The sequence below is a fragment of the Phyllobates terribilis genome, unplaced genomic scaffold (genome assembly GCF_046119375.1).
Source record: "Phyllobates terribilis strain yellow unplaced genomic scaffold, ASM4611937v1 Scaffold_7__3_contigs__length_470593459, whole genome shotgun sequence".
NCBI lineage: Eukaryota > Metazoa > Chordata > Amphibia > Anura > Dendrobatidae > Phyllobates > Phyllobates terribilis.
Genome location: NW_027362767.1, coordinates 132457160 through 132482442, shown reverse-complemented (window position 1 = coordinate 132482442; position 25283 = coordinate 132457160). Strand labels below are relative to the sequence as shown.

At 43.9% G+C, this 25283-nt stretch overlaps 1 protein-coding gene across 2 annotated transcripts in view; it reads right to left on the bottom strand.

Annotated features, from left to right (window-relative positions):
• The window catches only part of PLCB2 (phospholipase C beta 2), a 181089-nt gene that overhangs the window by 11561 nt on the left and 144245 nt on the right, over nucleotides 1-25283 (bottom strand). The window contains exons 16-24 of one of the 2 annotated variants that reach the window (XM_073639196.1): nucleotides 24341-24437; nucleotides 24098-24182; nucleotides 21925-22049; nucleotides 21656-21810; nucleotides 19598-19762; nucleotides 16912-17011; nucleotides 16149-16253; nucleotides 13109-13197; nucleotides 12658-12742 (exon numbers count right to left, since the gene is read on the bottom strand). In XM_073639196.1, the coding sequence (XP_073495297.1) occupies nucleotides 12658-12742; nucleotides 13109-13197; nucleotides 16149-16253; nucleotides 16912-17011; nucleotides 19598-19762; nucleotides 21656-21810; nucleotides 21925-22049; nucleotides 24098-24182; nucleotides 24341-24437 (1006 nt within the window). The remainder of the gene's footprint in view (nucleotides 1-12657; nucleotides 12743-13108; nucleotides 13198-16148; nucleotides 16254-16911; nucleotides 17012-19597; nucleotides 19763-21655; nucleotides 21811-21924; nucleotides 22050-24097; nucleotides 24183-24340; nucleotides 24438-25283) is intronic. The other variant, XM_073639197.1, reaches the window with a different exon arrangement.

Genomic DNA, 25283 nt, shown 5'->3' with positions numbered 1-25283 from the left:
AAGACTTGTGTATAAGTTAAAATAAATGACCAAAAACAAAAATACTCCTCCACACCTTCGGCTATGTTCACAAGTAGCATTTTTTATGCGTTTTTGCACTTTTGTATTGCTTTCAACTATGACAAATGCATTCACCAGGAAATGTCATTTTAACATTTTACAACCTTATCTGGCCATGTGCTGTGTGACACATGCATAAAGTGCTGAAAAGACATGGGAACAGCATGGGGAAGACCCCTGGAAGCATCTCTGACTCCCAGGTCACTGTCTAAAAGTGTGCCCATCATAAGTGATCCTTGCCGCATCAGAAGATGCAGACTTGCAACTATCCCCATGCAAGTTCTAGTCCCAGGGCAGTGTTCAATTGTACCTCCCCCATTCCTTGCAATACAAGCGCAAGTATGCAGCCTGCCACCCACCCACCCCCAGGCTGCAATACCATACTGCTTGCTTGCTTGAACTTGAAATTGGGCCTTTTAGGCATGTGGAGGCGGAATCTGGCCACCACGTCATGGCTGTGTTGGCGGCCTGGAATCCATACTCAGTCCCCAGCCGCCCGGCGGCCAGGTGTCCATACTCAGTCCCCAGCCGCCCCGCGGCCGAGTGTCCACACGGTTCCCAGCCGCCTGGGGGCAGTCGGGTGTCCATAAACGGTCCCCAGCCGCCCCCATTTATCCTTGGAACATCCCCCCACACACTTTTCTTAGCCCGGCCTGCTTTAGGCAGCATTGGACGAGCCCACCAGAGAACCAGACTCCTCCGGTGGGCCCTGACTTCTCCATCGGTGGAGTTGAGAGTGCCAAGGTGAGGAGCATGATGATGATGACAGAAGTTAGCATCTGCTATGTTTTCTTTTAATGCAAGTGTAAGTGTGCAGCCTGCCACCCACCCACCCCCAGACTGCAATTCATACTGCTAGCTTGCACTTGAAATGGGGCCTTTTAGTTTAGAGGAGGCCGAAGCTGGCCACTACCTCATGGCTGCTTCGGCAGCGAGGTATCCATACTCAGTCCCCAGCCGCCCCTATTTGTCCTGGTGTGCCTTATACATAAGATTAAGCGCGTATACCAAAACATTACCTGTGCCCTCCCCAGTGCATTTAGTGGGAAGGAGAGCCTATTCCACTGTAGTGTGTGCATGCCAAACCCCTGTTCATGGTACATGCGAAGATGCCTCCCACCTTGCACCTGTCGTTGCAGACTTGCAACTATCCCCATTCAAGTCCTTGTCCCAGGGCAGTGTTCAATTGTACCTCTCCCATTCCTTGCAATGCAAGCGCAAGTATGCAGCCTGCCACCCACCCACCCCCAGGCTGCAATACCATACTGCTTGCTTGCTTGCACTTTAAATTGGGCCTTTTAGGCATGTGGAGGCGGAATCTGGCCACCACGCCATGGCTGTGTCGGCGGCCTGGTATCCATACTCAGTCCCCAGCCGCCTGGTGGCCGGGTGTCCCCGCTTGCTCCCCAGCCTCCAGGGGGTGGCCGGGTGTCCATACTCGGTCCCCAGCCACCCCTATTTGTACCGGTAACCTTTCCCACACTTTTCTTAGCCTGGTCTGCTTTAGGGCAGCATTGGCCGAGCCCACCGGACTATCAGACTCCTCCGGTGGGCCCTGGCTTCTCCATCAGGGGAGTTGAGAGTGCCAAGGTGAGGAGCATGATGAGGATGATAGAAGTTAGCATCTGCTTTGTTTTGTTGTAATGCAAGCGCATGTATGTAGTAGCGGCTAGGCCTGAGGAGGTCAGCGTTTTGGCGCATTTCCTACCTCCTCCGAGGATTGCTGGATGTTTTCCTGCTACTATCCAAGTTCTATGACTCCCGTTAAAACAAAGCTTCAGGTGATAAATGATGGATGAGGTAGTGGCAAAGGAGAAAGAGCAGGAGGAACAGGGACCATTCACATCAATATCAGGCCAGTCAACCAGATATGTCTTGTAGGATATGTTTCTGTAACAAAAGGAGCGGTTCGGCTACACAGTTACAGGGCATACAGTGAGTGCAATGCCTACCAAAAATTTCGAGGCACTCCAATGCCCCTTGGAAATGACAATGGAGGTCAGAGGGCGTTAACTAAACCTTTTTTTCCATTTATAGCAACTGGGTCTCCCGTGCACTGTTGGCCTAAGCAGTGAATGGAATGCTTTCCAAAAATTATGAGGTACTGCAATGCCCCTTACAAGAGCCATGTGTGGCACCCCAGGGGTCTGGTCACCACAGTAATAGAGATTATGTCGGAGAGCAAGTGGGAGGTTTCCTGGTCAGGATCCCTTAAACATGCAACATCCTCCTGCCCCAGTCCTGGGAGGGGAGAATTCTGCCCTTATAAACTGGATCTGGGGTGGGGTTGAGTGAGTCAGAGAACAGAGAACAGTCAAAGTCAGAGTGAGAGCAAGGGAAAGTAACAGCAAGGAGCTCTGTAGGAGCTAGGAGCTAAAGACGAGGGGCTGGAAGCTGAACAGAGCTCGCCCTGGCAGAAGACAATAGGAACCGGACACAGGAGTCCGAAGCTGTGAGGACTTATATATCCAGCAGCAGAAACCAGCCGGCAGGGGATTTCAGGTCCTCTGGCCATAGAAGCCCGGAGGCTCAGTCACAAGCAAGGGACCAGCACCACCGTCGTGGAGCGGAGGCTAACAGAAGGCCCCAAGTCACCAGCCATACGGATGAGCACTGCACGGTACACTCAGGGACGTGGGCTACTTCTACCCGCTTACAGCAAGGTAGCCAGGAAGAGTGCAGACAGACAGGGAGGCCTACAACTCCACCTGGCCAGGGGAACTCCTGCTTGCTCACAGACTGACCAGGCCTCTTATGCTAGCCAGTACTCCCGGGAGGGTCTACCTTATAATCATCAGTAAAGACCCTGAACTGCACTGCAAAGACTCTGAGTCATTCCTGCTGCGCTCGTGCACCATCACCCCCATCATCCACACTCACTGCCCTGAGGCTATACTCCTCCCGAGGGGAGTTATCCCATTTTATGCTGCGCACACAACACCAGCCTCAGCGGTCTGCCTCGCAGCGGTGGTACTCCCTGACCGAAATCCACGGGTGGCGCAGTCGGACAATTAACCTCAAAACCTAAGAAAGATTGCCACTGGTTTGACCAGCCTGAGCCACGGGACCGGGTCACCGCCACGGAGACTACAGACCCCAGAGACCCGGCACCGGGTATCCCACACACGTGTACACACGGCCCAGGGGGCATGTCACATGCAGTACAGCATATTACAAACATAAGTCCCATTATTGGGGAGTGGGTGTCCCATAGTATTTGCTTATGCCTTGCAAGCAAAAGCTGCCAAAAATTAGGACGGAGCAACCTGCAATGCCCCTTACAAGAGCCATGCAGTACAGCATATTACAAACATAAGTCCCATTATTGGGGAGTGGGTCTCCCATAGTATTTGCTTATGCTTTCCCAGCAAAAGCTTCCAAAAATTAGGACGGAGCAACTTGCAATGCCCCTTACAAGAGCCATGCAGTACAGCATATTACAAACATAAGTCCCATTATTGGGGAGTGGGTGTCCCATGGTATTTGCTTATGCTTTCCCAGCAAAAGCTGCCAAAAATTAGGACGGAGGAACTTGCAATGCTGGCACCCTGGTGGTATAGTGGTGGTGGAGGCTGAGGATAAGGAGAAGAAGATTAAACAGCCAAAACGAGGAAGCGTATACCCATGTGTGGGTGTGAAGCGGTGCATGTGAATACACCTCCCGAAATAACACAGCAGTGGATTTGACTTTATGTTACTCTGCTGTCATTTGGTGGTGATGAGAAGTCTGGCCCAATCCAGCCCTTGTTCATTTTGATAAGGGTCAGCTTGTCAGCATTGTCAGTTGACAGGCGAGTGCGCTTATCAGTTATAATTCCCCCAGTGGCACTAAAAACACGCTCCGATAACACGCTAGCGGCAGGGCAGGTCAGGACCTCCAAGGCGTACAGAGCGAGTTCATTCCAAGTGTCCAGCTTGGATACCCAATAATTAAAAGGCACAGAGGAATCACGGAGGACGCTGGTACGATCAGCAAGGTACTCCCTCACCATCTTTTGAAACTTTCCACTCCTTGTGAGAGTACCGCGCGCCTCAGGGCCTGTAAGCTGGGCGGGTGTCAGAAAACTGTCCAAGAACGTTGACAGTGTTCCCCTGCCTCTGCTGGATTGGAGTTGCATCTCTCTCGCCTGTACGCCTTGGTTGGGCAACGAACTGTGACCTCTGCCGCTAGCGTGTTCAGATGGGAATTTTTTTAAGAGTTCTGCAGCAAGGGCCTTCTGGTATTGCCCCATTTTTGTAGACCTCTCCACCTCAGGAATAAGAGAGTGAAAGTTCTCCTTGTAGCGGGGGTCTACAAGTGTCACCAACCAGTAATGACTGTCACCCAACATTTTGACAACGCGAGGGTCACGGTTAAGGCAGCGTAACATAAAGTCAGCCATGCGTGCCAGACTGGTAACGGGCAAGATTTCCGTGTCCTCACCAAGATGACGACTGACTATGCTCTCCTCCTCCTCTTCCTCCTCCCCCCCTGTCCTCAGGCCACCCACGCTGAACCGACGGTATGACACTTGTACAGGTACTACCGTCTACAACGCATGATAGCAGCTCGTGTTCTTCCTCCTCCTCCTCCTCCTCTCCCTCATTGTCCCCCAATGCACGTTGGGATGAGATGAGGCTGGGCTGTGTGTAATCGCCCGCTACGGCTTCTTGATCCATCTCATCATACTCTGGCTGCAATGCCTCCTCTTTAATTCTCTGCAGAGAGCGTTGCAAAAGACAGACAAGTGGGATGCTGACACTAATGATGGCATCATCGCCACTCACCATCTTGGTGGCCTCCTCAAAGTTTGTCAGGATGGTACATATGTCAGACATCCAGGTCCACTCCTGAGGTCTTATGTGTGGAGTCTGACCTGAATATCGACGGCCTTGTTGCAGCTGGTAGTCCACAACTGCTCTCTTCTGCTCACAAATCCTTTGCAACATGTGGAGGGTAGAGTTCCAACGTGTGGGGACATCACACACCAGTCGGTGTGCCGGAAGCTGCAAACGCTGCTGCAACACAGCAAGGGCGGCGGAAGCTGTAGCCGACTTGCGAAAATGAGCTGACAGGCGGCGTACTTTCACGAGCAGATCTGGCAACTCGGAGTACGATTTAAGAAACCGCTGAACCACGAGGTTAAGCACATGAGCCAGGCATGGTACGTGTGTGATCTCACCTCGCCTCAGAGCCGCCACCAGGTTACGGCCATTGTCACACACGACCATGCCGGGATGTAGGTTCAGCGGTCTCAGCCACAGATCTGCCTGCTCTTTCACAGCTGTCCACAACTCACAAGCAGTGTGAGGTTTCTCACCTAAGATTATGAGTTTCAGCACAGCCTGTTGCCGCTTGGTGGAGGCAGTACTGCAATGCTTCCAGCTTGTAACTGATGTGGTGATATCTGAGATGGAGGCTGAACATGAGGAGGAGGAGGAGGAGGATGCGCAGGAGCTGTACAATGTGGGGGCAACTCTGACTGACATAGGGCCGGCAATCCTCGGTGTGGGGAGGATGTGTTCCGTCCCAAGGTCCGACTGGGTCCCGGCTTCCACTATGTTTACCCAGTGTGCCGTCAGAGAGATGTACCGTCCCTGGCCACAAGCACTTGTCCACGTGTCCGTTGTCAGGTGGACTCTCCCAGTAACTGCGTTGTTGAGGGCACGGCAGATGCTTTGGGACACGTGCTTGTGTAGTGCGGGGATGGCACACCCGGCAAAATAGTGTCGGCTGGGGACCGAGTACCGAGGGACGGCCACCGCCATAAGATTGCGGAAGGATTCCGTCTCCACCAGCCTAAGAGGCAGCATTTCCAATGCAAGCAGTCTTGAAATGTGCGAATTTAGGACTGTGGCCTGTGGGGCGTTAGCTGCGAATTTCCGCTTTCGTTCAAAGGTCTGGGATATGGACAATTGAACGCTGCGGTGGGACGTGGACGTGGACGTTGATGCTGTTTCTTGAGAAACTGCCATAACAAGTGAAGACTGAGAGGAGGGGGCATCTTTACATGCAGTATGGACAGGGGATTGCCTTGCACACACAACAGGGGGTTCTATTGCACGCACAACAGTGGAAGAAGCAGTGGTGACACCCGCTGACACTGGTCGTGGACCCTGGGTTTCGCCCCACAAAGTCGGGTGCTTTGCTGCCATGTGCCTGATCATGCTGGTGGTAGTCAGGCTGGTAGTTTTGTCACCCCTGCTGATGCTGGCATGGCAGGTGGAACATATGGCCTTTTTGGGGTTATCAGCAGAGTCTTTAAAAAAATTCCAGACTCTGGAAGACCTACCGCTTGTACTGGCAACGTCCCTCGTGTTGGTGTTACGGGGAACGGTTGCCTGCCTTCTGTCTGCGGCCACCACACTGCTTCTTCCTGCCTGTTGGGGTACTCTGCCCCCCCCCCCCCCGTGTGCTGCTGGCCTCACTCTGCATGTCCTCCTTCCACGTTGGGTCAGTTACTAGATCATCCACCACCTCCTCCTCTTCCACTTGCGCACCACGATCCTCCTCCTCACTTCCTGGCAATTGTGTCTCGTCATCGTCCACCTCTTGTGACAGATTGCCAACGTCGACTTCCTGTGGCCGTGGCTGTTCAAATATTTGGGCATCGCAACATGGGATCTCCTCTTCCACCACTTCAAGCGTATCAGGCGAGGGGCCCAAATATGGAAATGGACCAGTGAACAGCTCTTCAGAGTGTCCAAGTGTGGGATCACTTGCTGTCTGACGACACTCGGCATGGTGGGAGGAAGGAGCATCAGGGTGAGGAGGAGTATGCGGTCGAGACTCACGGCTACTAAGAGTTGACCGTGTGGAAGACAGACCGGAGGTGGTGGTGCCCAGGTAACTGGAAGTATTGTCTGCTATCCAATTAATAACCTGTTCACACTGATCAGTTCTCAATACTGGTGTTGTTCTGTGCTTCCCTGGTAATTCGGTCAAGAAGTGGGAGCGAGAAGATGTGGCTGTTGGTTGTGGCACATTTTCACCTTGGCCACGGCCCCGTCCTCTGCACGAACCATCACCAGAACGTCCACTTCCACGTCCCTTGCCACGCACCTTGCCCATTGTAAATGAAGTAAAATAGCTTACACTTGCACTATCAATGGAAAAAGGGTAATAAAGAGTAGATTAGAACCGTGGAAGAGGAAAACCACAGTTATTGTTTACTGGGGTATACCACACTTTTTTAAATAGAGATATTTGCGGCTGAACAGTGAGCGACACACTCAAACTGCTTTTTGTTTTAGATACCAAAGGCCCAAAACTGGATAGTACAGCGATTTGACTCGTGGAACTGCGAAACCACACTGGGATGTCGGGCCTACCCAAGACTATTTTCAACAGATATATTTTTGTGTCACAACAGTCAGGAGACACTACTGTTTTTCTTTACGGAAAAAACTACCAAAACCTGAATAATAGAGATTTTTTACCATGGAACAGCAAAACCACAGTTATAATTTACTGGTGTATACCAGGCTTTTTAAAATATATATATATTTGCGGCTGAACAGTGAGCGACACACTCAAACTGTTTTTTTTAGATACAAATGGCCCAAAAGTGGATAATACAGAGGTTTGTACCGTGGAACTGCAAAACCACACTTGTATTTCTCGGGCCTACACCAGACTATTTTCAACAGATATATTTGTGTCTGAAAAATCAGGGAGACACTATTTTTTTTTTTTTACAGCAAAAAATGCAAAAAGCAGGATAATAGAGATTTTTTACCGTGGAACAGCAAAAGCACACTTCTGTCTCTCTGGCCTACACCAGACTATTTTCAACAGATATATTTGTGTCTGAAAAATCAGGGAGACACTATTATTATTTTTATACAGCAAAAAATGCCAAAAACAGGATAATAGAGATGTTTTACCGTGGAACATCAAAACCACAGTAATAATTTACTGGTGTATACCAGGCTTTTTAAAATATATATATATTTGCGGCTGAACAGTGAGCGACACACTCAAACTGTTTTTTTTAGATACAAATGGCCCAAAAGTGGATAATACAGAGGTTTGTACCGTGGAACTGCAAAACCACACTTGTATTTCTCGGGCCTACACCAGACTATTTTCAACAGATATATTTGTGTCTGAAAAATCAGGGAGACACTATTTTTTTTTTTTTACAGCAAAAAATGCAAAAAGCAGGAGAATAGAGATTTTTTACCGTGGAACAGCAAAAGCACACTTCTGTCTCTCTGGCCTACACCAGACTATTTTCAACAGATATATTTGTGTCTGAAAAATCAGGGAGACACTATTATTATTTTTATACAGCAAAAAATGCCAAAAACAGGATAATAGAGATGTTTTACTGTGGAACATCAAAACCACAGTAATAATTTACTGGTGTATACCAGGCTTTTTAAAATATATATATATTTGCGACTGAACAGTGAGCGACACACTCAAACTGTTTTTTTTAGATACAAATGGCCCAAAAGTGGATAATACAGAGGTTTGTACCGTGGAACTGCAAAACCACACTTGTATTTCTCGGGCCTACACCAGACTATTTTCAACAGATATATTTGTGTCTGAAAAATCAGGGAGACACTATTTTTTTTTTTTTACAGCAAAAAATGCAAAAAGCAGGATGATAGAGATTTTTTACCGTGGAACAGCAAAAGCACACTTCTGTCTCTCTGGCCTACACCAGACTATTTTCAACAGATATATTTGTGTCTGAAAAATCAGGGAGACACTATTATTATTTTTATAGAGCAAAAAATGCCAAAAACAGGATAAAAGAGATGTTTTACCTTGGAACATCAAAACCACAGTAATAATTTACAGGTGTATACCAGGCTTTTTAAAATATATATATATTTGCGGCTGAACAGTGAGCGACACACTCAAACTGTTTTTTTTTAGATACAAATGGCCCAAAAGTGGATAATACAGAGGTTTGTACCGTGGAACTGCAAAACCACACTTGTATTTCTCGGGCCTACACCAGACTATTTTCAACAGATATATTTGTGTCTGAAAAATCAGGGAGACACTATTTTTTTTTTTTTACAGCAAAAAATGCAAAAAGCAGGATAATAGAGATTTTTTACCGTGGAACAGCAAAAGCACACTTCTGTCTCTCTGGCCTACACCAGACTATTTTCAACAGATATATTTGTGTCTGAAAAATCAGGGAGACACTATTATTATTTTTATACAGCAAAAAATGCCAAAAACAGGATAATAGAGATGTTTTACCGTGGAACATCAAAACCACAGTAATAATTTACTGGTGTATACCAGGCTTTTTAAAATATATATATATTTGCGGCTGAACAGTGAGCGACACACTCAAACTGTTTTTTTTTAGATACAAATGGCCCAAAAGTGGATAATACAGAGGTTTGTACCGTGGAACTGCAAAACCACACTTGTATTTCTCGGGCCTACACCAGACTATTTTCAACAGATATATTTGTGTCTGAAAAATCAGGGAGACACTATTTTTTTTTTTTTACAGCAAAAAATGCAAAAAGCAGGATAATAGAGATTTTTTACCGTGGAACAGCAAAAGCACACTTCTGTCTCTCTGGCCTACACCAGACTATTTTCAACAGATATATTTGTGTCTGAAAAATCAGGGAGACACTATTATTATTTTTATACAGCAAAAAATGCCAAAAACAGGATAATAGAGATGTTTTACCGTGGAACATCAAAACCACAGTAATAATTTACTGGTGTATACCAGGCTTTTTAAAATATATATATATTTGCGGCTGAACAGTGAGCGACACACTCAAACTGTTTTTTTTTTAGATACAAACGGCCCATAGAACTGCAAAACCACACTTCTATTTCTCTGGCCTACACCAGACTATTTTCAACAGATATATTTGTGTCTGAAAAATCAGAGGCACACTTTTTTTCTTTGGGGGGGGGGGGGCACCAAAAGGTTAATAAGATGGGTATTTGTACATTGTGAAGGAGGAAAAAAAAAAGAGGATTTAGATAAAAAAAAAAGATTTTTCCTGGCCCCCGGGACCTGGAGCTAAGTCCAGCAACAGGAGCAGCACACAGGACTGTAATGCAGCGTTTGCTGGTATAACCACTGCGTCTCCTATACAGCCTGCCTGCCTGATATACCTGGGATGGATATTAGTCCTGAGAAGGACTGTTTGTTTGTTCTGGCAGCCTTTACAGACCCTACACTAACTATTTTGCAGGATATATCTCTCCCTAAATCAGCAGCACTGTCCCTACACTGTCTGATACGGAGCGACTGTGTCCAAGATGGCGGCGCCCGGTTTTAAATACTCGAGGTGACGCTGTGCGGCCAGCCAATCACTGTAATGCCCACAAACAACATGGCTGCGGCATTACAGTGACTGGCTGGCAATCCCTGCATGTTCATTGGCTCTGTAAAGAGCGCCAAACATGCAGGGCGGAGACCCGAGCTCCCGCCCGAGTAACCCGGAAATGCTCGGTGCTCGCCGAACATCCCGAGTAGCGTGATGCTCGGGCGAGTACCGAGCAGTGTCGTGCATGCTCGCTCAACACTACTTATTACCTATTTTACTATTTTTGCAGGATAATAATAACACTCTTCATGGCAAAATAGAATTATTTGTTTTCATGTCGCCACATTCTAGCCGGCATATTTTTTTTATGTCACTTGATTTTTTTTGTGGGAAAGCAATGTCTAACTTTCATTTGTTCATTTCATAGATTTTTAATTTATTATTACTTTTGTCAGATTCAAGTTATTTTTGTGACCATTGTGGGTTTTTCTTTCATTAAACGAGGGATTCCAACAATTTTAACCACGTGTGTACCTTTTTAGATGAGTCACTATTAGATACTTATCAATTATTGATTAACCCCTTCCTGACGCAGTCAATTTCCGTTTTTAATTTTTCCTTTCCCTTCTTCCCAGAGCCATAACTTTTTTATTTTTCTGCCCACATAGACACATGAGGGCTTGTTTTTCACACAACAAGTTATACTTTTGAATGACATTATTAATTTTACTGCATACTGAACTGGAAAACTGGGGAAAAAAAAATCAAAATGTGATGAAATTGTGAAAAAATCCCTAAATTCTTACATTGTTTTTTTGAGCGAACAATGAACTTGCAATATGATTCTCCTCATCAGTATGATTACAGCAACACCAAACCTATTAAATTTTTTTTATTATTTTAGTTATGAAAAAAAATCAGAACTTAGAACAAAAAAAAATTGGGGGGGTGGGGTTGTGTCGCCATAGATTGGAGAAAATCCGTGGAAGCCACTTACATGCTTACGTTTTTATAAGAGACCCATAACGTTTTCACTTTTCAGTCGGTGGAGCTGTGTGACGGCTTATTATTTGGAGGCGAGGCAATGTTCTTAATGATATGATTTTGGGATAGATGTGACATTTTGATCGCTTGTTACAGCATCTTTTGTGATATTGCAGAGACCAAAACACAATTTTCAATTTTAATGTTTTGAATTTTTCTCTGTTTACTGATCAAGTTAATTATTTTTATATTTTGATAGATCGGACTTTTCTAGAAATGGCGATACCAAACGTGTAGTTAAAAAAAAAAATTGTTACCTTTATTTTTAATTGAGAGAAAGGTTGATTTGAACGATTTGAAATTCATATTTCTTAAAACGTATACATTTTTTTACTTTTTATGGTATTTATTAGTCCCCTTAGGGGACTTGAACCTGCGATCGTTTGATCCCTTGTGCTATGTACAGCAATACCACATATAGTAAAAATCACGGTCTCCTTTGTAGCCCGGCTACAGGCTGGGTTTCTGTCACGGGTATGTCAGAGGTGACAGACAGTCGCCCTGCAGTTGGTTGCAGGAGATCTCAGACATCTTCTTAGAGGCTGCCTGTCTCTAGGACCCAGTTACCTCCCTCTGGTGTATAAATACCTGGTTTGTCTAAGAGGGAGGTGCCGGCGATATTCATTTCTACTTGTGAGGATTTAGCAAGAGCAGTACTTTGTCCTCTCTGGAGCTTGTGGCCTTGTGCACCTTTGTCTGGAGTCGTCTAAAGCTAAGCCATTTCCCCCTGTTTGTCTACCCTTGGTGTTTATAGAGTTTAGTGGAGATCGACTAGTGCTCATCTCCTCCCATCCCTAGCCTTAGCCATACGCCAGGGAAAGTCAGGGCGAGACACGCGTGCAGCGATTGGTGAAGAGCCAATATAGGGACGGTAGTTGAGACAGGGTGACACTAGACCAGACTAGGAGGTCTCCACTCCCCACTTTCCCTAGTGTCTGGGCTCCCTTTCACTCTTCCCTCTGTGTTGCACTAAATCTTTCCCACACCTGGCGTGACAGTTTCATGGGTGCTCCGTAATGACTTGCATGAGGGTCTTCAACAGAGGATAAGGACTTAGATGTATAGATTGAGCCATACTGTAAGCATCATTCCAGTACCACATCCCGATTACGTATACCAGGAGGATCCTCATACACAGTGGCGTATATTTAATCTGGATAATTCACACTATGGATAAATAGCTTTGAAACCTTATGTGAATGACGCTCAACTTTGTCCTAGAGCGCTCAGTCTGGAAATAATCAATCATTTAATCAATGAATAGAATGCATTTCAATGAGTCGAATAAAACAAGTAGAAAACCTTTACTTGCAGTACAGTTCTGCAGCAACGCGTTTGACAGTTTAATAGAGCCGCTCATCCCATTGCATTGAGGATTCCCAGATTTCTAGTAAATAAAATAAGAAATAGCAATTAATTAACTTGAATAATTACTACAGGACAATTATGGGGGGATCATCAGGAATGGAGTGGTAGCAGCACATCCGCCGCCATCTCCATTCATTTTTAGCTTCAAAAATTGACGAGTAATAGTGCCCTACAATTTTTGGGGTTCATATTAAAATTAATGGAGTAGAAAGTGAGTGAGCGGCCATCTTTCCAGAGATATAGGTGTCGGTCCAATAGGAGGAACCTGCATCTGTCGATATGATATAAATGTCCCAGATTGGACAACCCCTTTAAAAAAAAGCAGCAAAACTTATAACTAATAGGAAAAGTACATTTTGTGTGACTTAATAAAATGTCTCCTTACTTCATCGAATGACGCCTTGTTGTTCATCTTTATTGACTTCTCATTTGCTTTGAAAGCTTTGATGGGATTTGAGAGAGCGTGAGTGAGTTCTGTAAAACATAAAGTCCCATTTACAACCTGAGTCGTCTTGTAAATTTGTGACATCATGCTAGCAAGAAATCCGGTTTTAAAGCGTAACTAAACTGTATTTTTTTTTTTTTTTCTGATTTGGAAAGTTTATGAAACTTTGCAAAACACTTTATTAGGAGATTTGTCTTTCATTCCTGTAAAAAAAAGGAAAAAGGAAAAGTTGCATGTAAGTGGCTTCCATACCTCTGCTTTTCCCCTGTCTATTTCCCTGACTTTGGCTGCTTTGATATCAGAACATACTCATTGGGAGTACAGATGATGGCAGTGATGGGTCAGCCCCTGTGTGTCACTGTCTCTGGGGAGAAGCTACTGCAGGAGATTGTCTTGATGAGCACAACACTCTGAGGAGGAGACAGGGGCTGACCCATCACTACCATCATCTGTACTCCAAATGACTACGTTATGATATCAATGCAGCTAATGGCAGGGAATAGACTGGGGAAAAGCAGAGGAAGCCACTTACATTTTTATAAGGATAAAGTCAAATCTAATAAAGTGATTTGCAAAGTTTCATAACTTTCTATGCTGGATAAAATTATATATCAAAAATAAAATAAATAAAAGTTTAATTATGCTTTATGTGTAAATTATGCTGCATGGGCTTCACAAAAAAAACAAAACACTTAAACAGCAGTCCGAAATACAAAGAGTGGCTCCATGTGAGGTTGTCAGCTCCCAGCAGTCCTCTTGGTCCAGCAGAGCTGTGGCATGGCTGAGTAGGCTGTAAGGCTGGGGAGAATGAAGGACCTCAGTCCTACCAACTGTGAGAAAGTCCATAAAAGAGAGGCTGGAGGGTGAACCTGCAAAGACTTGCAGACAAATAAAGTGAGGAGGGTGCAGGACCCCGAGACAGTCGTGTTTCAGACCAAGGTTAGAAAATATGAGAGAAGTAATTCTCCCCCAACAAATAACGTTTGGATTCAAGCACTTGACCCTTCTGTTCTGCCGGCAGATAGCCCAATGCCAGAACGGCTGTGTCTAAGTGGTGGTTGGGAGACATGGCTGTTGACCGAATGAACATTTAGCTATCAGCCATCAGTCAAACTATATCTGCATGAGATTCAAAGAGGACGAGAGTGTCCCATAGACAAGCTCTGTGAGAAAACCACCCATTTGTTTAGACCAGATTCCCTGTGGCACATCTCAGATGCCGTTCATGTCGATCATCTTCTTTTATAGGATCATTCTTCTAGAAGATCATCTGAGTGTCCCGTAGACAAGCTCTGTGAGAAGACCACCCATTTGTTTAGACCAGATTCCCTGTAGCACAGCTCAGATACTGTTCATGTTGGTCATCTTCTTTCATAGGACCATCCTTCTAGAAGATCATCTGAGTGTCCAGTAGACAAGCTCTGTGAGAAGACCACCCATTTGTTTAGACCAGATTCCCTGAGATACAGCTCAGATACTTTTCATGTTGGTCATCTTCTTTTATAGGACCATCCTTCTAGAAGATCATCTGAGTGTCCAGTAGACAAGCTCTGTGAGAAGACCACCCATTTGTATAGACCAGATTCCCTGAGGCACAGCTCAGATACTGTTCATGTTGGTCATCTTCTTTTATAGGACCATCCTTCTAGAAGATCATCTGAGTGTCTCGTAGACAAGCTCTGTGAGAAGACCACCCATTTGTTTAGACCAGATTCCCTGTGGCACATCTCCGATACTGTTCTTGTTGGTCATCTTCTTTTATAGGACCGTCCTTCTAGAAGATCATCTGAGTGTCCCATAGACAAGCTCTTTGAGAAGACCATCCATTTGTTTAGACGAGATTCCCTGTGGCACATCTCAGATACCGTTCATGTTGGTCATCTTCTTTTATAGGACCATCCTTCTAGAAGAACATCTGAGTGTTCCGTAGACAAGCTCTGTGAGAAGACACCCATTTGTTTAGACCAGATTCCCTGTGATACATCTTAGATACCGTTCATGTTGGTCATCTTCTTTTATAGGACCATCCTTCTAGAAGAACATCTGAGTGTCCCGTAGACAAGCTCTGTGAGAAGACACCCATTTGTTTAGGCCAGATTCCCCGTGATACATCTCAGATACCGTTCATGTTGGTCATCTTCTTTTATAGGACCATCCTTCTAGAAGATCATCTGTCAATGTAATTGTTGGTGGCCTCCTCAAGGAGTTTTTACTATCATCATATCATTACTTGCAAAATATATCAAAACCAGTTTTTATTATGGATTCCTACTGTCCTTTCTTCGACCATGCATCTCTTTGATTTGTTTTTGCATGCAATTTTTAAGCTAAAATCAGCATCTACAACCAAAAATGCAGTGAAGTATCTCAAATCTTTCAATCATACTTTTCTTTTTTAAAAAACAAATCCATTTCAGGTTTTGGTAAGAAATAAACACGCTCTGGTTAAATATAATCCTCCAGTCGGTAGGTAGATACTGATTATATTTAAGGAGGACCTGTCACCAGGTCAAAGAGGCCATGTTCTGCTCTTATTTTGTTCCTGTTACTCCCCTGAGTAACTATTATTATTTTTTTTTTTTTTTAAACCGTCATACGGTTCCAGAGATATGGGTCTTTATATTTAGTGCTAATTTTTATGGTCTTTGCGAAGAGGGTGTGGCTTACATGATTCCCAGGGGGCGTGTCTTGCACTATTACCCTGTGAGCCACGCCTCCTTGATAAAACCTGGTAAAATTAGCATTAGATCAAAAGGCTCATATCTATGGAACTGTTTGGCGGATTTAAAAAAAACAAAGACTTGTATACTCAGGGCAATAGCGGGAATAAAATAAGACCAAAAATTGGCAATTTTTGACCAGGCGATAGATCCACTTTAAGTAACTATATTTTCCAATATGCTGTGAAAAAAAAGCCTTTATTGACATTAAAAATTAAAAAAAAATAAATAGGACATCATTGTTAACATATTGAATGTACCTGCCCATGTATCCGGCACGTAGTCTTTCACCTCCACATAGACAAACAGAGATGGCATTGTGAGTGGCATGTTGCTTTCACTCCGAAGGCATATATGATGGAAGCCTGACGATACAATCAAAGTATTATATTATATTGTATTATAAAAATATATTTCATGGATGACAATGAATCAGAATGCAAGATGGAGCAGATTTAGTAATGGCAGGATTAGGTGTACAATTATCACCTATCAGGGGATTCCTGCTATGCAAACCACAGGCAACAAAAACTGCCAGACTGTCTCTTTAGAAACTGCTATGCCCATATAGCAGAAATCATCTGACAGGTTTTCTTTAAAGGGACTATATAATCTGAAAATTACTTCAGGCTTTTGTATTAAATATATATATATTTTTTTTTTTAATTTTGGTGATTTTTTTCATTTTTTTCACATCACAATCTATAGTAAAATGACATTTTTCAATTTTCATACTGACCATTGGGAATATTTTAGATTTCTGAATATTTTTCAGAAGTCTCATTATCATCACAGACAAGATTACAATGATAGGTAACACCTTTATACACGGGTTATTATAACAGAAGATATGTGGACACGTCTCTTGCACTATGAAGGATGCGCAGGACAGGACTGAAAGTTTTTGGTTGCTGTTACACCCATTGCCGCGCGGAGGTTGACGCATGATACGACCATACTGGTTGCACAGAGCTGAGGACGGGCATGAGTACAATCACTGCTTTATTAAAATGCGACTTGTACCTGATCTAATCACATCAATCGGTATGATCCGATGACCAATAAATTTCCCTCCTTCTTCAAATGCTGCGACTCGTAGAGAAGCCATCTCTGGCATCAGAATCTAGAAAATAAAAAAAAATAAAAAGTATTTTACAAATTATTCCATAAATTATACAGTTCTCTGTAAATATAATGTTGCGGATTTCAGCTTTCAGCAGAATCATCAGAACTCAGACATTGCGAGAGAATGAACTGTTCTACAACAAAATCAAAGAGGTCATACACTACAGTATTAATAAATTTCAACAGTTAACACAGCGCCATGTGCTCAGAATAATTCCTATCAGCATAAGCCTGCAGCGGTTGTACAATCCAACCTACTCAATGTGTAAAGTTCAGAAATTAAAGTTGTACGAGACTCGTACAGACTGAGCATTAAAAGGGTTGCCTAATCACTTTCTAACGAAGCCAGTCCATAAATTCCACAATAGCTCAGAAAGCGGCGAATCGCTCCATACAGGATACTGGCCCGCATATAGCACTCTATACAGGACACTGGCCCCCTTATAACGCTCCATACAATACTGGCCCCCATATAATGCTCCATACAGAATACTGGCCCCCATATAACGCTCCATGCTGGCTGTGCCCCCACATAATGCTCCATGCAGGCTGTTCCCCCCACATAATGCCCCACGCAGGCTGTTCCCCCCTTATAATGCCCCAAGCAGGATGTCACCCCCTTTATAATGCCCCATGCAGGATGTCACCCCCATTATAATGCCCCATGCATTATGTCACCCCCCTTATAATGCCCCATGCATGCATTATGTCACCCCCCCCTTATAATGTCCCATGCAGGATGTTGCCCCCCCTTATAATTCCCCATGCAGGATGTCATCCCCCTTCCCTTATAATGCCCCATGCAGGATGTCACTCCGCCCCCATATAATGCCCCATGCAGGATGTCGCTCCCCCCCCTTTTAATGCCCCATGCAGGATGTCACACCCCCCCTCCCTTATAATGCCCCATGCAGGATGTCACCCCCCCTTATAATGCCCCATGCAGGATGTCACCCCTCCTCTCTTATAATGCCCCATGCAGGATATCACCCCCCCCTTATAATGCCCATGCAGGATGTCATCCCCCACCATATAATGCCCCATGCAGGATGTCACACTCCCCCTCCCTTATAATGCACCATGCAGGATGTCACTCCCCCCCCCTCCCTTATAATGCCCCATGCAGGATGTCACTTCCCCCCCATATAATGCTCCATGGAGGATGTCACACCCCCTTCCCTTATAATGCCACATGCAGGATGTCACTTCCCCCCCTTTTAATGCCCCATGCAGGATGTCACCCCCCTCCCTTATAATGCCCCATGCAGGATGTCACACCCCCTCCTCCCTTATAATGCCCCATGCAGGATGTCACTCCCCCCCTCCCTTATAATGCCCCATGCAGGATGACACCCCCCATATAATGTCCCATGCAGGATGTCACCCCCCCTTATAATGCCCCATGCAGGATGTCACTCCCCCCTCATATAATGCCCCATGCAGGATGTCACTCCCTCCTCGTTTTAATGCCCCATGCAGGATGTCACTCCCCCCCCTTTTAATGCCCCATGCAGGATGTCACTCCCCCCCCTTTTAATGCCCCATGCAGGATGTCACTCCCCCCCATATAATGCCCCATGCAGGATGTCACTCCCTCCTCGTTTTAATGCCCCATGCAGGATGTCACTCCCCCCCATATAATGCCCCATGCAGGATGTCACTTCCCCTCCATACAATGCCCCATGCAGGATGTCACCCCCCCCCCACCCCCCATGCCTCCATACATAAAAAAAAAAAATCAAATACCTCATTTCTCACCTTCTGCCGCTGCTCTGCTCTGGACTCCAGCATCTTCCCGTTCTGCGCTGTGACGGCTCAGGAGAGAGCGCGGTGGAAAGACGTCACCACTCCCTATGACCTGAGATGTCACAGTGCAGCAGCCGCGGAAGAGAACAGAGCTGCTGCGGAGGCACGGGGAGAGGTAAGTCTTGTGACACCGGCTGCCGGGTCCCTGAGCAAGTTGGGGGGAGCGGGCGCTGACACCGGCCCCGCACCGCTCACGTGTCCCATAGCGCGCCGGGGTGCCCGACGGCTAGTGGACCCCCCCGCCTGCTCAGGGCCCCGGCACTTGCCCGGGTGTGCCGGGTGCTGACGCTGGCCCTGGCAACACGGCAAAAAAAATTTAACATGCATGTTAAAAGGGGATAGAACCATCTTATTAATGATCGGCCTTCTCCATTCAGTTTTAGGGTGTCCAGTAGTGATGAGCGAGTATGTTCTATTACCCCTTTTGGCGAGTATGCTCGGGTGCTTGCCGAGTATCTTCAGCCTGCTTGGCCGTTATGTTTTAGTCACTTTGTGCTCATGATTTGCGACTATTTGACAGGCATTCCTCACATGTATTAAAGCTGTCAAACAGTCGCAAATCATGCGCATGGCGTGACTCAAACATAACGGAGAGCACGCTGAAGATACTCGGCAAGCACCCGAGCATGCTCGTAAATCTCGAGTAACAAGTATGCTCACTCATCACTAGTGTCCAGTAATAGACTGGCTCCAAGGCCATAAAGTTAGAAACTTTATTTTGTAGAGTACAAATATCAGCACTGTACATGGCACATGGTTCAAAGCATAGTCACATTACCTTTTCAAACATAAATGGCTCTTCTTTCCACACAGGGTTGATGGAGTTTGCAGTAGAGGTTAATTTGGTTTTGTACTTGCGCTTGGGATCTCCTGGCAATCCAAAGAGCTCAACTTCTACATAAGTTTTCACACTTTTGTCACTGAGGAATTGACCTGAGATTATCTACGGAGAGAATGCGTCATCATATCTGTTCTGGTGTTTATGTAGTTGCACAATGAAAATTGCCAATTTTTCTGTAATCTCAGACAAACCCGCACCTTAAAGCCCTTGCGTCTGCACCTATAATCCGGCAATATTCCATTTTTGTACTTTCCATCAACATAGCCATACAAGGGCTTGTTTTTTGTGAGATAAGTTGTATTTTTTAATGACACCATTTATTTTACCATTTAATGTACTGGAAAATTAACAAATATTCCAAATACGGTAAAATCAGAAATAAAAAAAACCTCAATTCTGTAATTTTGGGGGGTTTTGTTTTTATGGTCTTCATTGTGCGGTAACAATGACCTAGGAAAATAGTTTTATAGGTTGGCACAATTATGGCAATACCAAGGTTTTAAAACATTTTTATTTTCAATTTAAGCAGTGAAAAGAATTCTGAAGTGTTTCACAAAAAAAATTGTTTTAGTCAACATGTTTTAGACCTATAACGTATTAATTTTTGTTGAAACACAGCTCGGAGGGCTTGTTTTTTGCTTGCTGACCTGAAACTTTTATTGAAATAGTTTTGGAGTATATATGAAGTTCTGACTGTTTCTTATCGCATTTTTTTTGTTTTAGCAACCCAAAAAAATCGCAATTTTCCACTTTTTCTTTTTTTGCTTTAAAGCTGTTTACTGTCTGGGTGAATTTTATATTTTGATATACTAGACTTTTATGAACTCGGTGATACCAAATTTGTTTATTTCTTTCATTTTTTTAAATTCCTTATCCTAATGGGGAAAAGAGGGGTGATTCGAATTTTTATATTTTTTAAAACTTTTTTTCCTTTATTTTTTATTCTGGACGGGCAATGGTTACAAGGAGCAGTGCACATCCCAGATGGCACCCCTTAAAGAGGACCTGTCACTTGCTAAAAATAATTGAGTTAAATACCTTGTAAAAATCCCCAAGCTCCCCTAATTCTGCTAGTCTTTTCCATTTTGCTCTGCGTCGCTCCATTGCAGAGATATTCACATTTAATGCTATTGGAAGTATGTGGAATCTCTGCTTGCAGACCAACTGGCTTGGCTTTTCTACAGAGTCTAGTCTTCTTTTGGGGCATGCGTGCACTTTCACCCTCCCACCCAGATGATCCCAGTCACAGCACTAGTAGCCTCAGATGCTGCTGAGCTGTGATAGGCAGTGCCTGCTAGAGGTGAAAGTGCACACCCCCAGAGTAGAGGCTGAAGAAATGTCCAGCTGCACTACAAGCAGAGATTTCACATACTGTGCTCCAAAAGCATCAAATGTGAATATCTCTGCAATGGAGCGACGCAGCACAAATCGGAAAAGAGCGTCAGAATCAGGGACACCTAAGAATTTTTTTTGGAGCAAGTGACAAGTCCTCTTTTAAATGCCTCTGTTAGAGATTGACCTCAGTATTTCAGAGGTTAACATTAGCAAGTGGAGCTTCCTGCTCTTACAGGCAGATACATGGGGACCCAACACTTGTCATAACAGTACGTCCAATGTTGGAAAGGGGATAAAGAGAATTTGTCACCCATATTTTTTTACTAATGTAAACCAGATATTGATACACATTCTTTGTTGCTAATCTGCTTTAATTTTCTGATTGTGGTTGTATGCATTCTGATTGCTTTATATGAATAGTATATTTCTCTTTGGTATATTTTAACCGTAAATAATAAAAGTTATTTTTTAAGGGTTTTCTTTCTTGTTTCCTATATACAATATACCCTTTTCATACCATCAAGGTTTTCCTGCCTTATGGAAGAGTGGCAAACTTGAATTATACAAAAGGTCATTTTTTGATGACACATTCCCTTTAAATGAACTGGAATCTTTTCATGGCATATCAACTATTATAAATGAAAACTAATAGTAACTTACTGTAATTGCAAGTGTGTTGGCCACAACCACATCAATACGGTCAACTGTAAAGGGATCAAATTGCTTGTCTGTGCGCCTCATAAATTCATGTTTTAGTATGTACCCGCTGCTGCCATTGAACTCAAAGAGGGCCATGTTCTGCTGCATCGCCAGGTCTAGGAACAAAATTGTACAGTAATAAGAAATCAAGGCGTATATACAATGCAAAACAATAAGTAATAAAAAACTACTAGGGACTCATTACATGATCATGAAAAGCGAAAACTAACCCATAGTTTGGAAGTTGAGCGCCACCATCTGACATCCGGCATTCCAGAACATTTGTGGCATGTAGTTAGAGGAATCCATCCTGGTTCCCTTTGGATAAATTCTACTCATTTGCCTCTTATTGTATCTGAATGAACTGTAAAGGATATCAAAGCTTTCTGCAAAAATATTATTAGAGCACTATACATAATTAAAGTAGCACTGCCGCAATGGTTTCACACATGACTCCCCTTCAATAGTCTAGCTTTTTAATTTTTTTTTATTACAGCAAAGTCTGACGACTAATCCAGGACATGTTATCACGAATTACAGGATGACATTACTAAATTGTGTTAGAACAGACTTCGCTCTGACTTAGAAATTTCTTGGATTCAGATTATGGCGGGTGAGATCTGAACCAATACACAGGCATGTGATTTCGTACAATCTCCGTGTGTTCTGGAGTGTTCGTATATTTATAGGCTTCGTAAACATAGGCATTCTGTACATCAATGTAGGTGTTTCATGTAGCAAATAACAGAATACATAGCTGAAAAAAATAGGTAAAGGACACTCTCTGTGTCCACCCAGCTTTGTCACTCCCCTCATCAGCTTCTTTGTTCTAGTTCTCTAGAATCATAAGGACTCATTCAGACATCCGTATTTTGTGTATGAGTACTATCCGTGTTTTTCACGGATAGCATTCGTGCCTATAATTGTGAATGGGGTCATTCAAATGTCCGTGATTTTCTGCACACCGAGCGGTCCATGCAAAATCATGGAGACATGTCTGATTTTGATCCGTGTGTTGGATCCAAATCTGCAATGCAATACTATGGCTCCGTTGAAAAATTGGACAGCGCTCAGATGGCATCAGTGTGAGGCCCAATTTTCACGGACTGTTACATAGAAAAAGAATAGAGGATTTTTTCCACGAACCAGAAAAACTGTTGACACTCGAACCAAACTTGCGTTAAACGCTGACCAAAAACCACTGGTTAGTTTTTCTCGTGCATGAAAAAAACTGACATGAATGAGGCCTAACTATGAGATTTGTCAGCCATTAAGACATAATCCCTTTTTTTACTTTAGCTACTGAGCGAACGGAGAAAGTGGTTGATCATCAGCTGACTGGATCAGTTATGCTGGTCATAAATTACTATTGTTGGCAGCACAAACAGGACATGTACTGCCTAGGGACAGAATAATTGTAGAAAAAATCATTCTGTCTCTACATGGTTTGTATTGGCCTGCATGAGAGAGAGCGTGAGAGAGCCATTACAGAACGGTGATCAACTTCTTATGTTATTGATCAGCGTTTGATGGGCATGAATCTGCATGTATAAATGTACATTAGTTGTATATACTGTGAGTACTGTGTACTTCTATAAGATGCAGCTTCAGCCTGTCTCCCCTGCCTCCTGCTTGTAAGAGCTGACATGGAGAATCCTATCACAAACAGGAGGCTGGAGCTGCATCACAGAAGATACATTGAGACTCTGTAGCATACTGCAGTTCTATGTTACACATCTCTGCCCATAGATAGGACTCAGATTAGAGAAAATGCATTGATGAGACTCGACGTCTGCATAGCCAGAGGCATAATTGGAAATTACATTAGAAGTCAGAGGGGAATATAGAATCAACTTGACAGACACTCCAGAAAGAGCACATAAATTAAAACAAGAGCCTCTAGATTATTATAGGCTAACTTGACTATATAGGCAAAACAGTGCCAGAATGCTGATTTACAGGGGTTTTCCAGTTATAAGAAGCTATCATCTATCCACGAGATAGGTGATAACTTCTACACCCTTTAAGAATGCAGCAGCAGTGCAAAAGCTCAACCATCATTCCATTAATTCTTTATGGGACTGCTGGAGATAGTGGAGTGCAGTGCTAGGCATCCACAGCAGTCCAATAGAGACGCGATTGAGCAGCGATGGAGCAAGCGCACTGCCAATCCATTGAGATGGAGAATGAACGCTCCCTTTTCTGCGTAACACTCGGAGGTCTCAGCAATTAGACCCCCCACAGATTTAGAATAATCGGTGGATGAATGATATGATCTTGTAACCAGAATACACCTTTAATTATATTTACTTTACACCATTAAACATTATTGCCCTAATCCTGTGGAGATGACACTATTGGGCTCAGTAGCGGTGCTCTCATATGGAGCAGAATGAAGGATACTCAACAAACTGCACTGGGAACTTGGTCATTAGATCATAGGCTTTAGTCTCCACGAATGAAGAAATGACATAGCTTTGATTCTTTTCTGCAGATAAAAATGAGAGAAACTTTTTGATACGTTTTTGGCACATACCATTAGATGTTCGTTTATACTGGTGAAATGAGATTTATCATTACTTGAAATTTAATTAACCTCTAAGTTGTTTTTTTTTGGACTACTTTGATTTAAAGATATTTTCTTACGTGTAGAGACTTCGAATGACTCAAATTTGACAGGCTGGACGTAGTTGACTAAACTTGACATCTCTTCGTAAGACATGGCCTCCTGACCAGCAGTACCCTGTACAAATGAGAAGTGGTAAAAGTTGATATTTTAATTTTACTAGATCTACTGATCAAAAAATGTTATGTTAAAGGGTTATTCTCATCTCCATAGATGGATATTGTCAGATAGAGCTTGTAAAAACAAGCACCTTTGCAATTTACTGCTTATAAAAATTTGCAACCGTTCTTGAGATAGTAACACTTTTCTTTTTCTTCTGTTTGCAGTTCGTTGCCTAGGAGACCGACCACCATTGCAGTCTGGTTTGTAAACTCTGCTCTAGTGCTAGTCAGGATTAGGGGGTAACGTCGCATTCCAGCGATCCTGGCCAGCCTCAATACAGTGTTTACAAGCAATAGAAAAGAGCTTGTAAGCACTGCACATGTTCTACTGTTTAGCAGCAGTGGTCGGTCTCCAGGCAACGAACTGTACATAAAAGTGTAAATTGCAGAATTGCTTGAATTTACAAGAACTAATCGACAATACCCATTTATGAAGACGAGAATAGCCATGTAAAGTCAATTTATCACCAGGTTTTTGCTACCTCCCGTAAGATCAGCATAATGTAGGGAAGTGATAACCTCCTGCTGATAAAGCACTAATTGTATTGAAACAACAGCACAAAGCCTAACAAGTGCCACATTGCTTAAATCAAGTGAACAGCACTATAGAGCACAAAGATGTTAAAAAGTCTGGCATATTCTAAACGAAACTCTGGCAAAATTGCTTGGAATGATGATGATGCTACCACTTTGGTGGCAATTATGGACTGATAACAGTTCCCTATTGTGGCCAAAATCCTCTTTACAATTGCCTGTAATGCCCTGTTCATGTCTAGATTTTTTAGCTCCCGAAATGTGCTTT